The following is a 17,508-nucleotide window of genomic DNA, read 5'->3' as shown; positions in this document are numbered from 1 at the left end:
GGGCTAAACCAAACTCCACATTCCCTCTTCCTGGCAGGAGTGATCCCTTCGGGGGCGAGTGTTGACCGCAGCTTGTCTAATCCATGAGAGCTCAGAATTTTGCCTGGAATTCAGGGACAAAGACTTTAGCTTTTTGTGCTGCTTGTGAGTCTAGAGGATGAAGCCCTAGGAGTGCTGGCAGCTATTTGGTACAGCTTTTGGGGGGCCTACATTAACACAAGACAGAAAAGAAGAGGTCTAGAGAGAGAGAGAGAGACAGAGAGAGACAGAGAGAGACACAGAGAGAGAAAAGCCTAAATTCGAGTCACGTGTCTGAGTTCCTTTATCAAGCCCTGCCTGAAGCCAGTGTACCTAGGACTTTCTTGTTTAATTCCTTTTTCTTAATAAATTCCTTTTTGCTTAAGCCACATTAGATTGACTTTTTGTCAGTTGCAACTAAAAGAAACCTGATGTATATAAATGGATATAATGCTGGATTGTAATGTGTGTGATTTGTTTGAGATGAAATTAAAAAATGTATGCCTTTGGATATTCTATCTTTCCTATAAAATCTAACTCAAATTCTTTTCTTTGCCATAAAGTCTCAGCTGAAAGTAAACTTTCATTCCTTTATCTTCCCACAGGATTCTTTCCCTATGCAATTCTTAGAATATACAAAATGTTATACTTTATTCCATGGTTATTAGAAGGCAATTGTCTTCTGTACGTGTCTTAAGGTCTGTGAGAGCAGAGGCCACATCTTACCTTGGCATTTCCCCTAGTACCTAATACAATGAATGCACAGCACTCCCGTAGTAAGGACTAAAAAGATGACAAATCAGTGAGTGTGCCTTGGCGTCAGCTTGATTTGCGGCTACCAATTAAAGAGGAGGCAAAATGAGACGGAGAAGTTTGAATGAAAAAGATGAGTGGTCCTGTTCCTTCCCCGCCACCTCTGCAACCTTTTCTTCTTATGTCTCTGAACTGGAAGCAGAGAAAATTTAAATTAGATGCCAGATTCAAGTGTTGAACTTTTAGTATTTATTTATTTCTTACATTTATTGTATTTTTGAGAGACAGAGTGAGACGGAGTATGAGGGGAGGGGAGGCAGAGAGAGGAGACACAGAATCAGAAGCAGGCTCCAGGCTCTGAGCAAACGTTCAGCACAGGGCCTGATGTGGGGCAGGAACCCATGAACCATGAGATCATGACCTGAGCCAAAGTTGGACATTTAACCGACTTAGCCACGCAGGCGCCCCAAGTGTTGATCTTTTAAAAGTACTTAAATGATAAAAACAGTATAATAACTCCAATAACCCCAAAGCTCTGGGATCTACCCAAATGTTGCAAAGAAATTGGATCATCATATCTATCAAAGCATATTTAAGTTGGCGTTGGGGGTGGGTGGCAAATGAAAACATTTTCTAAGTGTACTCCACTGAACTCAGTCCATTCCATGAGCTATTTATATATTCTATGCCTCGTTGTTTTGTCTTTTTTTTTTTTAATGTTTTATTTATTTCTGAGAGAGAGAGAGAGACAGACAGAGAGACAGAGAGAGACAGCATGAGCAGGGGCAGGGTCAGAGAGAGAAGGAGACACAGAATCTGAAACAGGCTCCAGGCTCTGAGATGGCTGTCAGCACAGAGCCCAGTGCAGGGCTCAAACCCACAGGCCGTGAAATCATGACCTGAGCCAAAGTCTGACGCTTAACTGACTGAGCCACCCAGGGGCCCCGCCTGGTTGTTTTGTCTTGCATTTTTGGCTTTGGAATTTAAATGCAAAATATCAAGTCTTTAAATAGATATTTAACTTCTTTAAATTATCTGCTAATAAACATTAGACCTTACAGAGTAATTTATTTTTAAAGATATGTTACATATTATGTATTCATCTAACGGTAAAATTAAATAATCCATCTAATTTAGCACATGTTTATTGAGAGTATTTCATATACTCTCAATAATGATGAGTTTCTGAGCTCAAGAACGCTGGAGCTGATAGGGAGAGAAGTAAAACAAACTTATAAACAACTAGAACAGTGCTTTCAAGTCTAGCTGTCTGTGATAATGAAAGTGTTCTACATTCATGTCATCCCACATGGAAGCCACTGGCCACATGTTGTTCCTGAGCATTTGATACACTGCTAGTGTGACAAAAGAATCTGAATTTCACATTTTATTTAATTTTAATTACTCAAATTTAATAGTCACATTTGTCTATGGCTACCATCTGGACAGAAAAGAACTAGGGTATGGGTATAAGTGACACAATACATTTATAAACAGTGTTTGGTAGAGCATTTAAAGGAAAAAAGGGCAGTTGCCCGTGAAAGGATTCATGGAAGTGACTTTTGGGAAGAGCTTAAAAGGGGGTAGGATTGATTTATATATAAATATATGCAGGGGGGATGGGTTAAATGGGTGATGGGTATTAAGAAGGGCATATTAGGTGATGAGCACCAGGTGTTGTATGTAAGTGATGAATCCCTAAATCCTGCACTTGAAACTAATATCACACTGTGTGGTAACTAACTGGAATTTAAATGAAAAGCTTGAATAAAAAAATGTGTGCATAATTGTATGCACACACACGTTATGGAAGGAGCAGGGAAAGAATGTTGCAGACAGAGGGACTAGAGTGAGTCAAGGCAAAACTATTTGGGAAATATGAGTAAGTCCAGCTTTGGTTTTGGCATAAGAAGTGTACAGGAGAAATTGGAGATTATTCTGAGTCGGCCGTATGATACCAATTTGCAGATCTCGAATGCCATGCTGGCTGAAGGGTAGTGTTTACCTTGACAATAGTTTTTGCTTCCTATTTTGAAGCATCAAACTTATGGGACCGGAGATACTAATCTGGTGGCAGTAATTAAGGAGACTTGTGGAGGAACAGGAAAACTAATTAGCAGCCCCATCCAAATATCGCTGGCAAAAATCATGAGATCCGTAATAAGAATGGAAATAATGATGGAAATGGAAAGTTGGAGATGGTTTGAATTTTTTCAGTTCAGAGGCATGTGAAAAGAGATTGGTACCTACTTTTTTGTCTACAGATTTGTGAAGACAGGATAGCTTGCAGAAGTAGCTTTCACCAATATGGTGAAACCTGGGAATATGCTGGAGGAGAGGCCAACCCAGTATCAGTTTATGAAGCCTTCAGAGAGAGGAAAGAAAGACCTCAGCAGTTTCCGCTGTTAACTGAAGCATCTGAGAAGTTAGAGAAGGGAAAAAGTGATAGAGCTACTGGTGACGACTTGGAATTTTCAGGAAGCTCTACTTAGACAGTCATTTACTCAAAAATATTTCAAAATTTCTTTTGAGATTGTTCCTCTGTGTTATGGAGAAGTGTGTTGTTTAATCTACGGGTATTTGGGGCTTTCCTAGCTAGCTTTGTATTACTGATTTCTCGTTTATTTCCATTGTAGTCTGAGGGCAGACATTGTATGGTCTCTATTATCTTAAACTTGTTAAGGTATATTTTATGGCCCAGAATATAGTCTATTTTGGTGACTGTTCTTTTTTTTTATGTTTTTTTTTATTTATTTATTTATTTCTAGGAGAGAGAGAGAGACAGCGTGAGCAGGGCAGGGTCAGAGAGAGAGGGAGTCACAGACTGAAACAGGCTCCAGGCTCTCAGCTGGCAGTCAGCACAGAGCCCGACGCGGGGCTCGAACCCACGAACCGCGAGATCATGACCTAAGCGAAAGTCGGATGCTTAACCGACTAAGCCACCCAGGCGCCCCTGGCAATCCCTGTCTTTTAATTGGTATGTTTTCAACATTGACATTTAAAGTGATTATTAATATAGTTGAATTGATACACCTCTTTTAAAATTTTTTAGTCGTTGCCTAGAGTTTGCATGATGCATTTACAACTAATCCAAGTCCACTTTCAAATAACACCGTATCACTTTTCAGGTAGTGCAAGTATTTCATAATAACAAAATAATCCTAATTCCTTCCTCCAATCTTTTGTATCATTGTTGTCGTTCATTTCACTTATATATACACACACATAACTGAATACAGTTTTGCTATTATTATTTTGAACAAATTGGTTTTTTAGATGATCTAAAATGAAGTTTTTATTTTCCCTTTACTCATTCCTTCTCTGATACTTTCTTTATGTAGATAGGTTCACAAGGTAGAGTTTTTTTTCTCTCATTCATTATTTCATTCCAGTTCATTCTTTCTTGCACAGTTTATAAGAAGAAGTCGGTAGAATTCTTGTTTCTGCTGCTCTATAGGTAAGGCATTTTCTCCCCTGCTCTGGCTTCTTTGAAGAATTTTTTTTTTTATCTTCGGTTTTCTCAAGTTGAATATGACATATCTAGGAGTAGCTTTTTGTAGCTTGATCTTCTTTGAGTTTCCTGGATCTGTGTTTTGATGTCTGATGTTAATTTAGGGGAAAATATCAGTCATTATTGCTTCAAATATTGCTTCTGTTATTTTCTCTTTCTTCTCCTTCTGTTATTCCCATGATTGTGTATGCTATGCTTTTTGTCATTGTTCCAGAGTCTTTGGATATTCTGGTTTTTTGCTTTGTTGTTGTTGTTGTTTTTTGATCAAGCTTTTTTCCTCTTTGCTTTTCAGTTTTGGAAGTATCTAGTGTTATATCAAGTTTAGCTGTATCCAGTTTAATAATGAGCCCATCAAATGCATTCTTAATTTGTTACAGTTTTTTTTTATATTTAGCATTTTGTTTTGATCGTTTATCAGAATTTTTATCTTTCTGCTTACATTATCTATCCTTTCTTTCATGTTGTCTACTTTTTCCATTAAACTCCCTAACATACTTATTATGTATATATTTAAATTCCTAGTCTGATTATTTCAACATTTCTGCCATCTCTGGCTCTGGTTCTGATGCTTGTTCAGTCTCTTCAAACTGTTTTGTACCTTTTAGTATGCTTTGTAATTTTTTGTTGAAAGGTACACAGGATATACTGAGTGAAAAGAACTACAATAAAGAGGCCTTCAATAATGCAGTAGTAAAGTGTGGGGGGAGGGGAAGCATTCTACAGTTTTATGATTAGGCCTCAGTGCTTTGGTGAACCTGCAGCCCTAGGAACTTCATTAGTACTTCCCAGTGTTTCTCTCCTTAGGTGTGACTACATAGCGAGAGGAAGCTGGGGTTAGGTATTTCCTTTTCTCCAGGTAGGTTAGGTTCTGACAAAACCCTAATAGATTAGGCCCTGGTAAAATAATTTATCCCGACGACTGGCCTTGCTAAGAAGAACAGAGTGCTTTGGTGTATTTAAAAATGGTTAGGGTCACCTGGGTGGCTTAGTCGGTTGAGCATCAGATTCTCGGTTTCAGTTAGGTCATGGTCTTAGGTCGTAGGATTGGGCCCCATGTTGCACTCTATGCTGGGGATTTTCTCTCTTTCTCTCTCTGCTCCTCTCCTGCTCACACTGTCTTTCTCAAAATAAATAAATGAACACACACAAAAATGGTTAATTTTCTCTTTCCTCTGAGTGAAGCAAGAGGGGATTTTCCTTCAATATTCATAGACCTCCTGGAGGTAAAACTCACAAAAGCATGGAGCCCTTTGTGATTGGATCTGGGACCACTTTCCCTCCAGATGAATTTATAAATAGAAGTTAAAATATTTGAGCATGGGTAAAAAGGAAGTGGAGGATTCCATGATCACGGAGTGTTTCCACCTGGGTAATAAATAGATTAATAGTGCTATTAATAGAAATGCAGGATCACATGGAGAAGTTGATTTTGAGGGAAATTATGATGCCTTTAGTATGGAGCACAATAAGACCTGTAGTACTTCTTTTTTTCCCCTAACATCAAGAATGATTCAGCCAAGCATGTTTAAACAAAACAAACAACCTCCTCCCCACCACTCAGGTAGATGATCCCAGCCATAGCTCTATAATAGAGACCCAATGGTGCTTCCAGTCAACAGCTCCCAGTAAAGTCTCATGGCTGTTGTTCTTGGCAATGACAGTTTCCACTGGCCGCTACTTCCAACAGTGGTTAGCATGAGTTACCATAGTAACAGCTTCCCAGGGCCGCCCATATTGTCACAGATCGTAACCAGCAGCAACACCTCCCAGCAGACCTTTCTGCTGGTGAGCACTGCTCTCAGTGATTGCCAGCAGCTCCTGACTTCTACTTCCTTGGAATCCCATTAAAATCTAAAAAAGTTAAATTTTAAAGGATTTGAATCCCAAAGACCTCAAAAAAGCTCCTGGTTTCCCTTAGTAGCTAATGGCAGCATTAGACTTGCAGCAGCACTCCTCAAGGCCACCTCTAAATAGGCTCCCTACACAGCCGATAGGAGTAGTTATAGTGCCTCACTGTTTTTTGTGTTTTTTTTTTAAATTTTTTAAATGTTTTATTTATTTCTGAGAGAGAGAGTGTGAACAGGGGAGGGTCAGAGAGAGAGGGAGACACAGAATCCGAAACAGGCTCCAGGCTCTGAGCTAGCTGTCAGACCAGAGCCCGACGTGGGGCTTGAACCCACAAACCGTGAGATCATGACCTGAGCAGAAGTCTGACGCTTAACTGACTGAGCCACCCAGGCGCCCCAAGCCTCATTGTTCTTTACAAGTTCATTGTGTCTCCACTGGCTACTCTGCCTACCTCTGGTAGAAAAATCCCACAGATGGAGATGTTGGGCTTCCGGCTTGAAAGACTAGTGTTTTCTCATTGTGGGGTCCCCTCTGTACTCCAGTTCATGGAATGATCTGTGTGTGTAGGATGTAACAAGAGACAACTATGCCGTGTTTGGAATAGTGAGACACAAAGGCTACCACAACAGATTGTACAATATCGACAAAGACTCACACCCAAAACAATGAAAGCCACCAATATTGTATGAGTAAACCAAAAGTGTATATAATATCACTCAGGACCCTGTTTCTGTTGCCTTTCCCATTTTTTTTTTTTCTCATTACTGAGGCAGAACATATGAATTGACTTTCCCAGAGTCCCAGCAGAGTCCCTGTTTTCCCTAGAAGGCTGGTCTCCAAAAGGTCACACTATTAAGCTCATGACTCCCTCCCAAAGTTCCTGGAACTACATTGTCTGGCTCATGCCTCAAATGCATCCCTTCTCCCACCACACCTCTACATTGAGACATCTATGCAAACACAGTCCTGGAAATTGTCCCAGACCTTTGAGAGCTTCTTAATGTAAATATACAAGCTTGCTTAATAATCCTGAGTTAAAAATTATGAATGACATGAAATAATCCTCACACTGGGATTCATCAGCCCAAATTATGGGTGAAGTTTAAAAATCAACAAATAAATGAAGTGCAGAAAAAAAAAAAGCAGCCATGTTGTAGAAAAATGTTCCCAAATCCTTGGATTTAATGTCATTTACAGTACCTACTAATACCTCACTAGAGAAAATGTAAGAAATACTGACCACAGACCAGAAGAAAAATGAGCTACACAGAAATTCAGACTGGGGAGAGAAAAAAAAGGGAATTGTGTTTATTCTCATTAAAAAAAAAAAAAAAACCATCCTGGGGCACCTGGGTGGCTCAGTTGGTTGAATGTCCAACTTGGGCTCAGGTCATGATCTCACGGTGCGTGGGTTTGAGTTCCGTGTCGGACTCTGTGCTGAAGGCTCAGACACTGGAGCCTGCTTTGGATTCTTTGTCTCTCTCTCTCTCTGTCTCTGCTCTCTGGCCCTCCACTGCTCATGCTTTGTCTCTTTCTCTTTCTCTCTCAAAAATAAATAAACTTAAAAAGAATCCCTCTGGAATGATATAAAAGAAGAAAAAGATGAAAAGAATAATATTTTATCTTTTATTATTTTTCATGCCAAGGGTTTTCATTTTAAAGGACTTCAATCTCAAATGGAATAAGCCAGTATAAATTGTATTGGAAAACAGAATAGTCAATATTATTAACAATAAATGAAGATGTACAAATTCAAGGGTTTTTTTTTCATATGGGTAATTACATTCAAAATTTTGATCCAAATTTTCCAATTTAAATTACTCTACTGAATTCTGGATTATATATGGCTTTGTGTTAAATGTGTCTGTTTCCTAAATTCTATCTTTTTTTATGTAGCACCCATCACATCAGCACTTAGATCTGGATACTTCATGTGCTTTGTATATTATTTTCATGATGATGATGATGATGATGATGATGATGGACTGGAGGTTACTTGAAAAATGCAAGATAATGACTACAGGATACTTCTCAACCAATTACATTCATGGGCCTCATTATTATTTCCTTTGTCTTTATTACATCTTAGACTAAAAATGTAATTACTATCGTATTTATTTTATGACCCAAACTTTTTTAGGGAAAGGACCCAGATGCCCTAAATGACATTCATAAAGTCAGGTTTCTTGTGTGAAACTGAGTCTATGCAGAGTAATGATTTTTAAAAATTCAGACAGCTGTACTTGTCTTGAAAATTTTATTTATTCATATAGGAGTAAAACTTTCTGAAAGTATTATTTCCTCCTCCCTTCTCTTGGCTTCTCCTGCTCTGCCCCATGATGTTTCATGAACTGGTGTCACCAGTGTTTTTTGTTTGTTTGTTTGTTTGCTTGCTTGCTTTAATTTGGTAAGGGCAGTATGGATAGGAGCACTTTTTGTTTGTCATAAAAATTTTATATCCATTTACTGCCTGTATCTGCTGAAATGCACATACTCATAATATATTGACAACTCTTATTGCCAAAGAGAAACTTACATGGTGAGATGGTACTTTTCACGTGGGGTTCCAGATACTATAAAATCTTGTTGTGCTCTACAATCAAATGATGTTTACTGAGTCCCATTAACTATACATCAAACATATAGTTTCATGGTTTCTATTCATTAGCTTTATTTTGGAATTATGTTTTAATGAGTGAGCCTACTGATAAGCTAATAAAAATAAAAGTTGGAAGAGGTCAACCTGTCCTCTGAGATTTAAGTCAAAATTAGTGTGAGTCCATCTGACATTAAAAGAGAAATACAATGCTTCCCTAAAATATTTGTGCATTTGGAGGACTTTCTTCTTATAGATATGTCTAGCTTTGAGTTTCTATCCCCATTTAATTCTCAATCTCGTTTTCCATACATATGATGCTATATTAGCTTCATTGCATGATGAAATTTGTTATATTCACTAATTGTTATTTTTCAGAAGTTCATCATCTGAAACATCAAAAATAAGTTAACTATTTTCTGTTTATAAAAAATATTTTTTTAAGTTTATTTAATTTTGAGAGAGAGAAAGAGAGACAGGGGGAGAATGGGAGAGGGGCAGAGAGAGGGAGACAGAGAATCCCAAGTAGGCTCCTTCTTATCACCACAGAAACCTACTCGGAGCTCGAATCCATGAACCATGAGATTATGACCTGAGTTGAAATCAAGAGTCAGATGCTTAACTGACTGAGCCACCCAGGCACCCTGATAATTATTCTTTGTAAACAATTTTGAAAATCTAGACTACTATACAGGTGGAAAAAAGAACCCCCAGATAATCCTTATTAATGTTTGGGCAATACACTTTTAAAATTAAAAAGAAGTGCTTGAATTACTTATTAAACCTTTTGATTGAAATATAATATACATTAATAAATGTATAACAAATTTTCTCATGCTCCCCTCCAATGTAACTATTATTCTGAATTCTATCACTGTTAATTAGTTTTGCCTGTTCTTCAATGTCATATAGATGGAATCTTACAGTATATATATTTTTGTATCTGGCTTCTTTCATTCTTCATAATGTCAGTGGCTCTTTTTTTATTGATGCACATTATTCCACTGTATGAATATTCTACAGTCTCTCCATTCTCTTGCTGATATACATTTAAGTTGTTTTCGGTTTGGGGATGGATAGAACTGCTTCAAGAATTTTGTTGATGTATTTTAAAAATTTCTCTTGGATCTATATGAAAGAGGAAAAGTTTACTGTGTCATAGGTAGTTCTGTATTTAGCTTTAACAGGTACTGACATACAGCTTTCCAGTTACTATATGTGTCTAAATCACATATGTTAACTGCGCTGACAAAATCTGTGTTAGAATTTGTTGAACTAATGCAAGTCTTCGTATGTTTTATGTTCTTGAGATGTAAATTATAATTAATATTTCTTACTAACTCTTTTTTCATTATCTTTAAACATCTGATATAGGATATAGATCTTCATGTCTGTTACTTCGGATCCTACGTTTGGATATGGAATTTGACTTAGTATTTGAAGGATATACTTTACATTGTTTATTCTTAGTCTTAGCAACAGTCTATATATAAGCAGTATGATTCATGAAATAAAGAATAGCTATTAAAAAACTTACGAAGGAAAAGTTTTCATGGTTTCACTTATGGCATGGGAGAATGAGGTAAGAAAATACACTGAATATATATGAATATATATGTGAAATATTCAGTGAAATACACTGAAAAAAAATATATATATATATATGAATTCCCAAGGGGGTACATGTGTCTTACACATGCTCGAGGCACATGGCTAATTAAGGAATAGTGGCTTGAATAGCTAACCCATTTATTTATTTATATGTTATGAACAGTTCATAATAAATTCAAAATCATGAAAACTTTTACTGGGGAGATGAAAGATTTATTTAAAAAATCTTTCTAATTATAAAATAATGCATGTTCATTTCTGAGAATTTGGAAAATTACAGAAGATTATTGTAAAAGAATATAAAATTACTTTAACCATCTTGAGATGAATACCATAAGTTAAGAAATTTATTTCCTTTAAAATTCATCTCAGAATTATGTCTGGGGTTTGTACAGATGAGGTTGATTGGTTCTGAGGCTCTGAAATGTGCAGAGTAACAAAAATCTGATACTGAAATCATCAGAGATTTTGTGTATAATGACTAGATCCTCAGTCATTCTCAGGTGGCCAATTAGGTGCTTTTCTTCAACGATCAGAATGAACTACAAATTTAAGGACATTGATAGGCTTAATACTCTGCAGTTCTTATCCTTATAGGAGTTCAGATTGCCCCATCTTTAATAGGAGTCTTAAATTTGCCTCCTGAACCTTTTTGATATGATTTTAACAGTCTTGGTTAACTTCCTTTTTATCTAATATTAAAACATAGTCCCTGAATAAATGTTTATCTTACACATTTCTTGTGCTAGACCTGGAATAAGCCTTAGTTTTCTTTTAGTGGAAAATAATATTTCAAGAGCACAATATTGACCTATGGATGGTTATTCCTCCTGAGTTTTCATTGTATCAAAGCCTTTTCAGTGAGCAGATGTAGGAAAAATTGTATGTGTGTGTTAAAAGGTAAAATAGATCGTAAGTTTATGCTGATATTTCTAGTTCAAATTCAGAACTACAGAATTTAACTTAGCCACTTATATTACATCTGTATTTTGAGACTTCCTCACTAAGAATCCCAGTAATCGCCAACACTAGTGATAGAATATTCATAATGACTCACTTGCTTTATTTCACATTATACACCCAATAGTCTCAGAATAACAGTACCACCACCACCACTAAAAGCAGTTAAATATTTGGGGAGAGACATATTCTATGTCCATTCTCTTCCCGACCTTTTAAAAATAGTTGCACTCTACACTATCAGAGCATGCTGGATAGCCACGATACACTGTACATTTTCCTCTGTAACCTTGATTTATCTTAGTTCTAAATATAAACTATATTTAAAGTTCATATGTCAGTTCTTATATTAAAACCTCTCAGATATTTTTGTTTTCTGAGCTTTATCTCTAGTAGGTTTTTCAGAAAGGGCCCATAGGAATGATACACTGTAAATTCTTGCATATTTTTGGCAGTTTGTCTGTGTCTTTTATTCTTGAATGTTAGTTCTGTAGGATAAAAATTCCTTAATTTGCATTTTCTTTCTTTGAGTATCCTAAATGTTATTCCAATTTGGGGGATAAAATGTTGCTTTATCAAAAAGTCTGATACTGAGTTAATTTTCTTTTACTTATAAGGTTCATGTTTGCCTAGATGTTCTCATGGTTTTTACTTTTCTTTATATTTCAGCAATTTTGCTAGAATATGTCTTGGTGTTGGTTGGTTTTATCAGGTACATGGCATGCTCTTTCTTTTTATATTTTTTTCAATGTTTATTTATTTTTGAGAGAGAGAAAGAGGGAGAATGAGCGCACAAGCAGGGGAGGGGCAGAGAGAGGGAGACACAGAATCGAAGCAGGCTCTAGACTCTGGGCTATCAGCACAGAGCCCGACCAACTCACAAACCTTGAGATCATGACCTGAGACAAAGCTGGACGCTTAACCGACTGAACCATCCTGGCGCCCCCATGGCATACTCTTTCAATATGTGCTTTCAAGTCACTTTTTATTTCCATAAAGTTTTCATGATTTATACTTTTTGGTTTCTTTTTCTTCTCCTACTATCCATATGTTGGATCTTCTTTGCCTGTCTAAAATACTTACCAATTTTTCTTGAAACGCTTTCATTTTTTTAATTTAAAAAATTTCCCTCCTCATCATCTACTCTGTTTTTTCAGTGTTTTTTTATTTTTGAGAGAGAGAGAGCATGAGCAGGGAAGAGGCAGAGAGAGAGGGGGGATAATAGAGACTCTCAAGCAGGCTCTGCATTGTCAGCACAGCCCAACATGGGGCTTGAACCCATGGACCATGAGCTCATGACTTGAGCTGAAACCAAGAGTCAGATGCATAACCGACTGAGCCATTCAGACACCCCTCTTATGTTCCTTCTTGTTTGATACATTTATTTCTAATTCCTTCCTGAGTTTTATCGACATAATTCTAAGTTTTACTAACTCTGATTTATATATTGCTATTTTATGTCATTAGTTGTTTCCTTTATATAATTTATGTCTACTCTTATTTTCTTAATGTTCTTTTGAAATAATAGAGTGTTGATGTGTTTCTGGGCATCTATTTCTGACATGCTTTTATTATTGGTAAAGATTATTCTGCCCTTTACTATTTTCATATAACAATTTTGCATGGGATTTCGCTATGATAATTTTGTTTTCCAATTTTTTATGTTTAATTAGCTTTTCTTGAACCTGGTTCAGTAAAGACGCTTGATTTAGACAGCTTTTCAGACTTCACGGAGACACTCTTACTGTTTTCATGTGGTTTGAAAAATACAGCACTTTATTTCCACAGATTTTGAATTTTTGTTTCTCTCCTCATTTTTATCTAGACCTTCTCTTCAGTGTCCTTGTTGTCTTTGACCAGCTCAACTTTGATTCCATTTCCAAGAGCATGGAGCCCTCCCTTGGGAGAGAGCTCTGGTTTGTAAGATTTATTTCAGCGGGCACAACCGTTACTCTCAAATTGACTCCTATATTTCACTGTTGGCGATATTGGAGCTCTGTTCTTCTCAGAAGCCTCAGATATCCGGTTGCATCTCTGCTTGTTCCCACACGTATGCTGAAACAGGGCATGCCTTGTGGTGGTTATCGATTTCCCCCCCTAACATTTTGGGGTTGAAGGGATGACTTGCTACCTAATTTTGTTATAAATACTATTCATGAAATTTTGATTTTGCCATACAGTTACTCTGTTTTTATGTGGAAAATGGAAATATCTAAAAATCTATGCTTCTGTTACTACTTCTATCTTCCCAGGATTCTCAAATTCCTTTTAAAACATTCCGGCTCACTTACCATGGCCCTTCATCTTTGTATCTAGGAGTAAATTGAGAGAGAGAGAGAACATGTGAACTAGACAGTATACTCTGTATGTGTGTGTGCACATGTGGACTTATTTGGGGAAGTGGGGTACAGCTGCTGACTGTTGCTATATACGTACGTGGGCGTATCCTAGAAGTTCAATGTTTTGACTTTGCACATTTTGACCATGGGAAGTTTTCCTTTCGGTTTGTGGCATGGGCACTGTTTGTAGAACTAGTCTTTATTTTCAAATGTATTTTTGTCTCTTGGAATGACACTGGCACTACAACATTGCTAATTACCCGGTGATGGGCTAGTTTGTCTGCAACTCCTTTGTTCCCCTCTAGAATCCACAGTGATACTGATTCTGGAGAAAATTGTGCTTTTAGTTGTCTTTGGAATACTTTTGTGTGCCACTTACTTCAGTTCACTTTTTGGTACGGGCCTGCATAGGCCCAGCATCATTTCCAAGCTTCTTGAACAATTTCATTTTGCCATTTATCAGCCTCTTGGTAAGCTATTGGTCTTGACACCTTAGAGTCAAAAGCTTGGGACAACGGAGGGGGTGCTTTTAAATAAGACAGATTTCTATGGTTAGTAGGAATTATCCTCCTCTTCTACTTAGGTCATCATCTGTTTGTGAATGGTTATCATGGCCACTGAAAACAGACTTATACAGAAATGCAACTTATTAAATGGTTCCATCAGGACGCAGATTTCATACTTTTCAAATTTACCAGTAAGGGTTTTGAAGTTCAAAAATAGATCTATGGTGGAGCATACAAACTTAAAAAATATTTAAAACATTTTCTATGTGTAAGGTATATAGACTATAGTTTGTTATGTGAAAGGTTGGAAATTAAAACGCCTACAATGGCCAGAGAGGGATTAATGTAAACACGACCAAGTGTAATCAACAGGGGTTGTTGGAAGACTAAAGTTACCTAGAGAGAATTTAATTTGTCAATGTTATTTATTTATTTTTGAGAGAGAGAGAGAGAGAGAGAGAGAGCGAGCAAGCAGAGGAGTGGCAGAGAGGAGACAGATGAACCAAAGCAGGCTCGCTCTGACAGCAGTGAGCCCAATGAAGGGTGCAGGGCTCGAACTCATGAACCATGAGATCATAACCTGAGCCAAAGTCGGATGCTCAACCGACTGAGCCACCCAGGTGCCCCTAGAGAGAATTGAATTTAAATGTTTACAAAGTATTGTGAATGTAACAACAACAAAAAAAATGCCTGTGCGCATATGCATATTTATATAAATATATACTGTGTATGACTAAGTTTTTGACAATTCAGTGCGAAATAGGTTTAAGTAAAAATCTAATCTAAAAGAGACTTAGAAAATTATATATAGGTGAATTGTTTTAAAACAAAAGCTTCCCATATATATATATTTATATGTAAATATTTATATATATGTAAATATATATATAAACTCAAGAGAACTCAGAAATGTTTAGATGAGTAAGGGAAATAAGCACACTTTTTATAGAAAAAATATATACTTTATTTTCAACTAGAAAGGTGCAAACATGTAACTTTTGGTCACATTCTCAACAAATAAACTGTCCAAAAAACAGTCGTAGTCAAAGTAGAAACAAATGCTTCCGGGTGGAAAAACTGATCAGCTATACAGAGCCACTCACTTTGTAATAAAGGCCATGGTTCGTTAAAATGAGGCTACCACATTTCCACTGACAAATCAGACTTCCAAGCACATTGCTGCCTCATATTCAGTAAACAATCAGTTTTGATGGACTAATCAGTCTGAGCAGAATTTCCATTTGAATATCCATTTCATGCTTTGAATGATCAGACAAGCTTTCCTTCCTACCTATGGTGTTCAGAATTGAGGCTAACATTTGAAATATCAAAGCATAAAAACAAACAAAAAGGCACAAACAACTTTAAATTAACTTAGATGACTGTACAAATATATATATATACACACACACACACACAATATTTACAGTATCAAAAAAAAAAATCTGGCTTGTTACAGGCAAATTAGCTTGCCACAAGCTGTCCAGTCTAATAGACAGGATTCTGATTCCTGAACAGTGTCATTCAAATCAGAAGGTCAGAGCTGAATCTGCTGTTCTGACTTAAAGAAGAACTTGACCCAGCCTTGTGAAGGCTGCAGGACACACATCCTAGCTGCTGCTGGAGCTACAGGCACGCCCGTGAGCATGCTAAAATCTTCCTTCTCTAGCGCACTCCAAAGACCAGTCCCAACCTACTTTAAGGTGACAGTCATTTCTACAGGTGCCCTCCCCTGCTCCTCAAGCCGCACCTTCGTCTACATTCCGGTGCTCTGTGCTAAGGCGGTCCCCGGGTCAAGTCTGAACTTTCTTCAAACCAGTGTCTGGGTTGGTAAGACTATTTCATTTGAATGTCACACGGCACAATATTTTGAATTTGGCGGGACTGTTTCTTTCCCCCCCGGTTAGAAACACAGATTTAAATAACTTGTACTACTGCAATCATGTTTACACAAAAATGAGATGTGAATCAGTTCAAGTTACAGCCTCAGGAGTTCATGTCTCTCACACTCTCTGGCTTTAGGCCATGTCTCCATACATCTTCCTGTAGTACAGGGACTCAAAGATGTCGTTGTCTCCAGGGCAGTTGTAATGGCAGGCGCAGGTCTTGATGAACATCATGCTCTTCTTCATGAGCTCCCCGTCGGGGCACTTGAACTCCACAGGCAGAGTCGTGGTTCTGTGTGGGGTGCAGCACCGGCCATCTGTGCACACCCCGCAGAACTTAGCCCGGTAGGTCTTCACGCTGGTGCAGCCAGAAAGCTCAAACTTGACCGGCTTGGAGATTTTGGGGGTACGGATGCACTTTTTGCCCTTCTAAGGAAGACAAAGCAGAAGAAAAAAAAAATCAATGACTTTCTGAGGGGAGTGGCTTTCTTCAAGCTCTGTGTGTTTTAGCCTTATGTTGTCTGACTTTTGTTTATATTTTGAGGAGAGGAAGTTGGAGTCTCCTTTGCCAGTTTTCCAAAAATAGCCACAGCCTCTCTCCGGATGTCTTATATTAACTAACCCCCACGGAGAGTTTCATAGTGGAAAGCTGGTGGCTCCTATTACACAACAGCTCATTCCAGCAAGACAGCCCAATGGGTAGATATTTTTGGAGATAAAAGGTCTATAATAACAAGGATGGTGAGACGCAACTTTAGTCCTAACCATTCCCATTCCATGAAGTCAGTTAACAGGAAATGTACCTTGATGTTCTCTTCCAGGTCGGCTTCGCAAGGCCTGACCATGCACAGGCGGCTCTGCTTCTCCAGCCTGCAGAAGGCGTTGTCATTGGTAACCCGGGTGGAGATGCCCATCCCACACGTCTTGGAACAGGCGCTCCACTCTGTGGTCTGGACCAGGCAGTTGGCCCGAATCATAGTTGGGTCTGGGCCAAATGTGTCTTCCAGTCGGTAAGCTGTGAGAGCAGAGCACACAAACACAAGGTGAGACGCCAGGACAAGACATTTCCCCGTTCCCTTGGCAGGGTCAGGAGTCCGCCCCGGGGGGCAGGATCCCAACACTGACTTAGAGGAAGACTGAACGCACCGGCGAGGGCGGGGCCCACCACGGAGTGGTCCTTGGGCTCGTCGCACACCCACTCCTCGCAGCATTTGCCCGGCAACTTGACCCTCCGCGGGAAGGGGCAGTCAGGGCTGGGCAGGCGGACGTCCATGCTGCACAGGGGCACGCAGCCCACCGCCCCGTCCAGGCAAGTGCACTGGTATTTGCAGCTGCTCTGGAAGGACTCGCCGCTCCGGTACACGGTCCCTCCGAAGACGCAGGGGGCACCATCTTTGGCTGAAGGAGAGGAAGGGAACAAGGAGGGGGGATGCAAAGGTCAGACATCGGCGGCAGGAGGCGAGTCGGGGATGCGCGGGGA

General features: G+C 38.5%; 1 protein-coding gene across 1 annotated transcript in view; it reads right to left on the bottom strand.

The window, feature by feature from the left end:
* Positions 1–15,082: 15,082 nt before the first annotated feature.
* CCN2 (cellular communication network factor 2) overlaps positions 15,083–17,508 on the bottom strand; it is a 4,712-nt gene continuing 2,286 nt past the window's right edge. The window contains exons 2-4 of the mRNA XM_077775989.1: positions 17,175–17,452; positions 16,832–17,043; positions 15,083–16,457 (exon numbers count right to left, since the gene is read on the bottom strand). Coding sequence (XP_077632115.1) covers positions 16,161–16,457; positions 16,832–17,043; positions 17,175–17,452 — 787 coding nt within the window. The 3' untranslated portion in view covers positions 15,083–16,160. The remainder of the gene's footprint in view (positions 16,458–16,831; positions 17,044–17,174; positions 17,453–17,508) is intronic.

The sequence above is a fragment of the Crocuta crocuta genome, unplaced genomic scaffold (genome assembly GCF_008692635.1).
Source record: "Crocuta crocuta isolate KB4526 unplaced genomic scaffold, BGI_CrCroc_1.0 scaffold25, whole genome shotgun sequence".
NCBI lineage: Eukaryota > Metazoa > Chordata > Mammalia > Carnivora > Hyaenidae > Crocuta > Crocuta crocuta.
The sequence above is the reverse complement of the archived record's forward strand: the minus strand, read 5'-3'. Positions and strand labels throughout refer to the sequence as shown.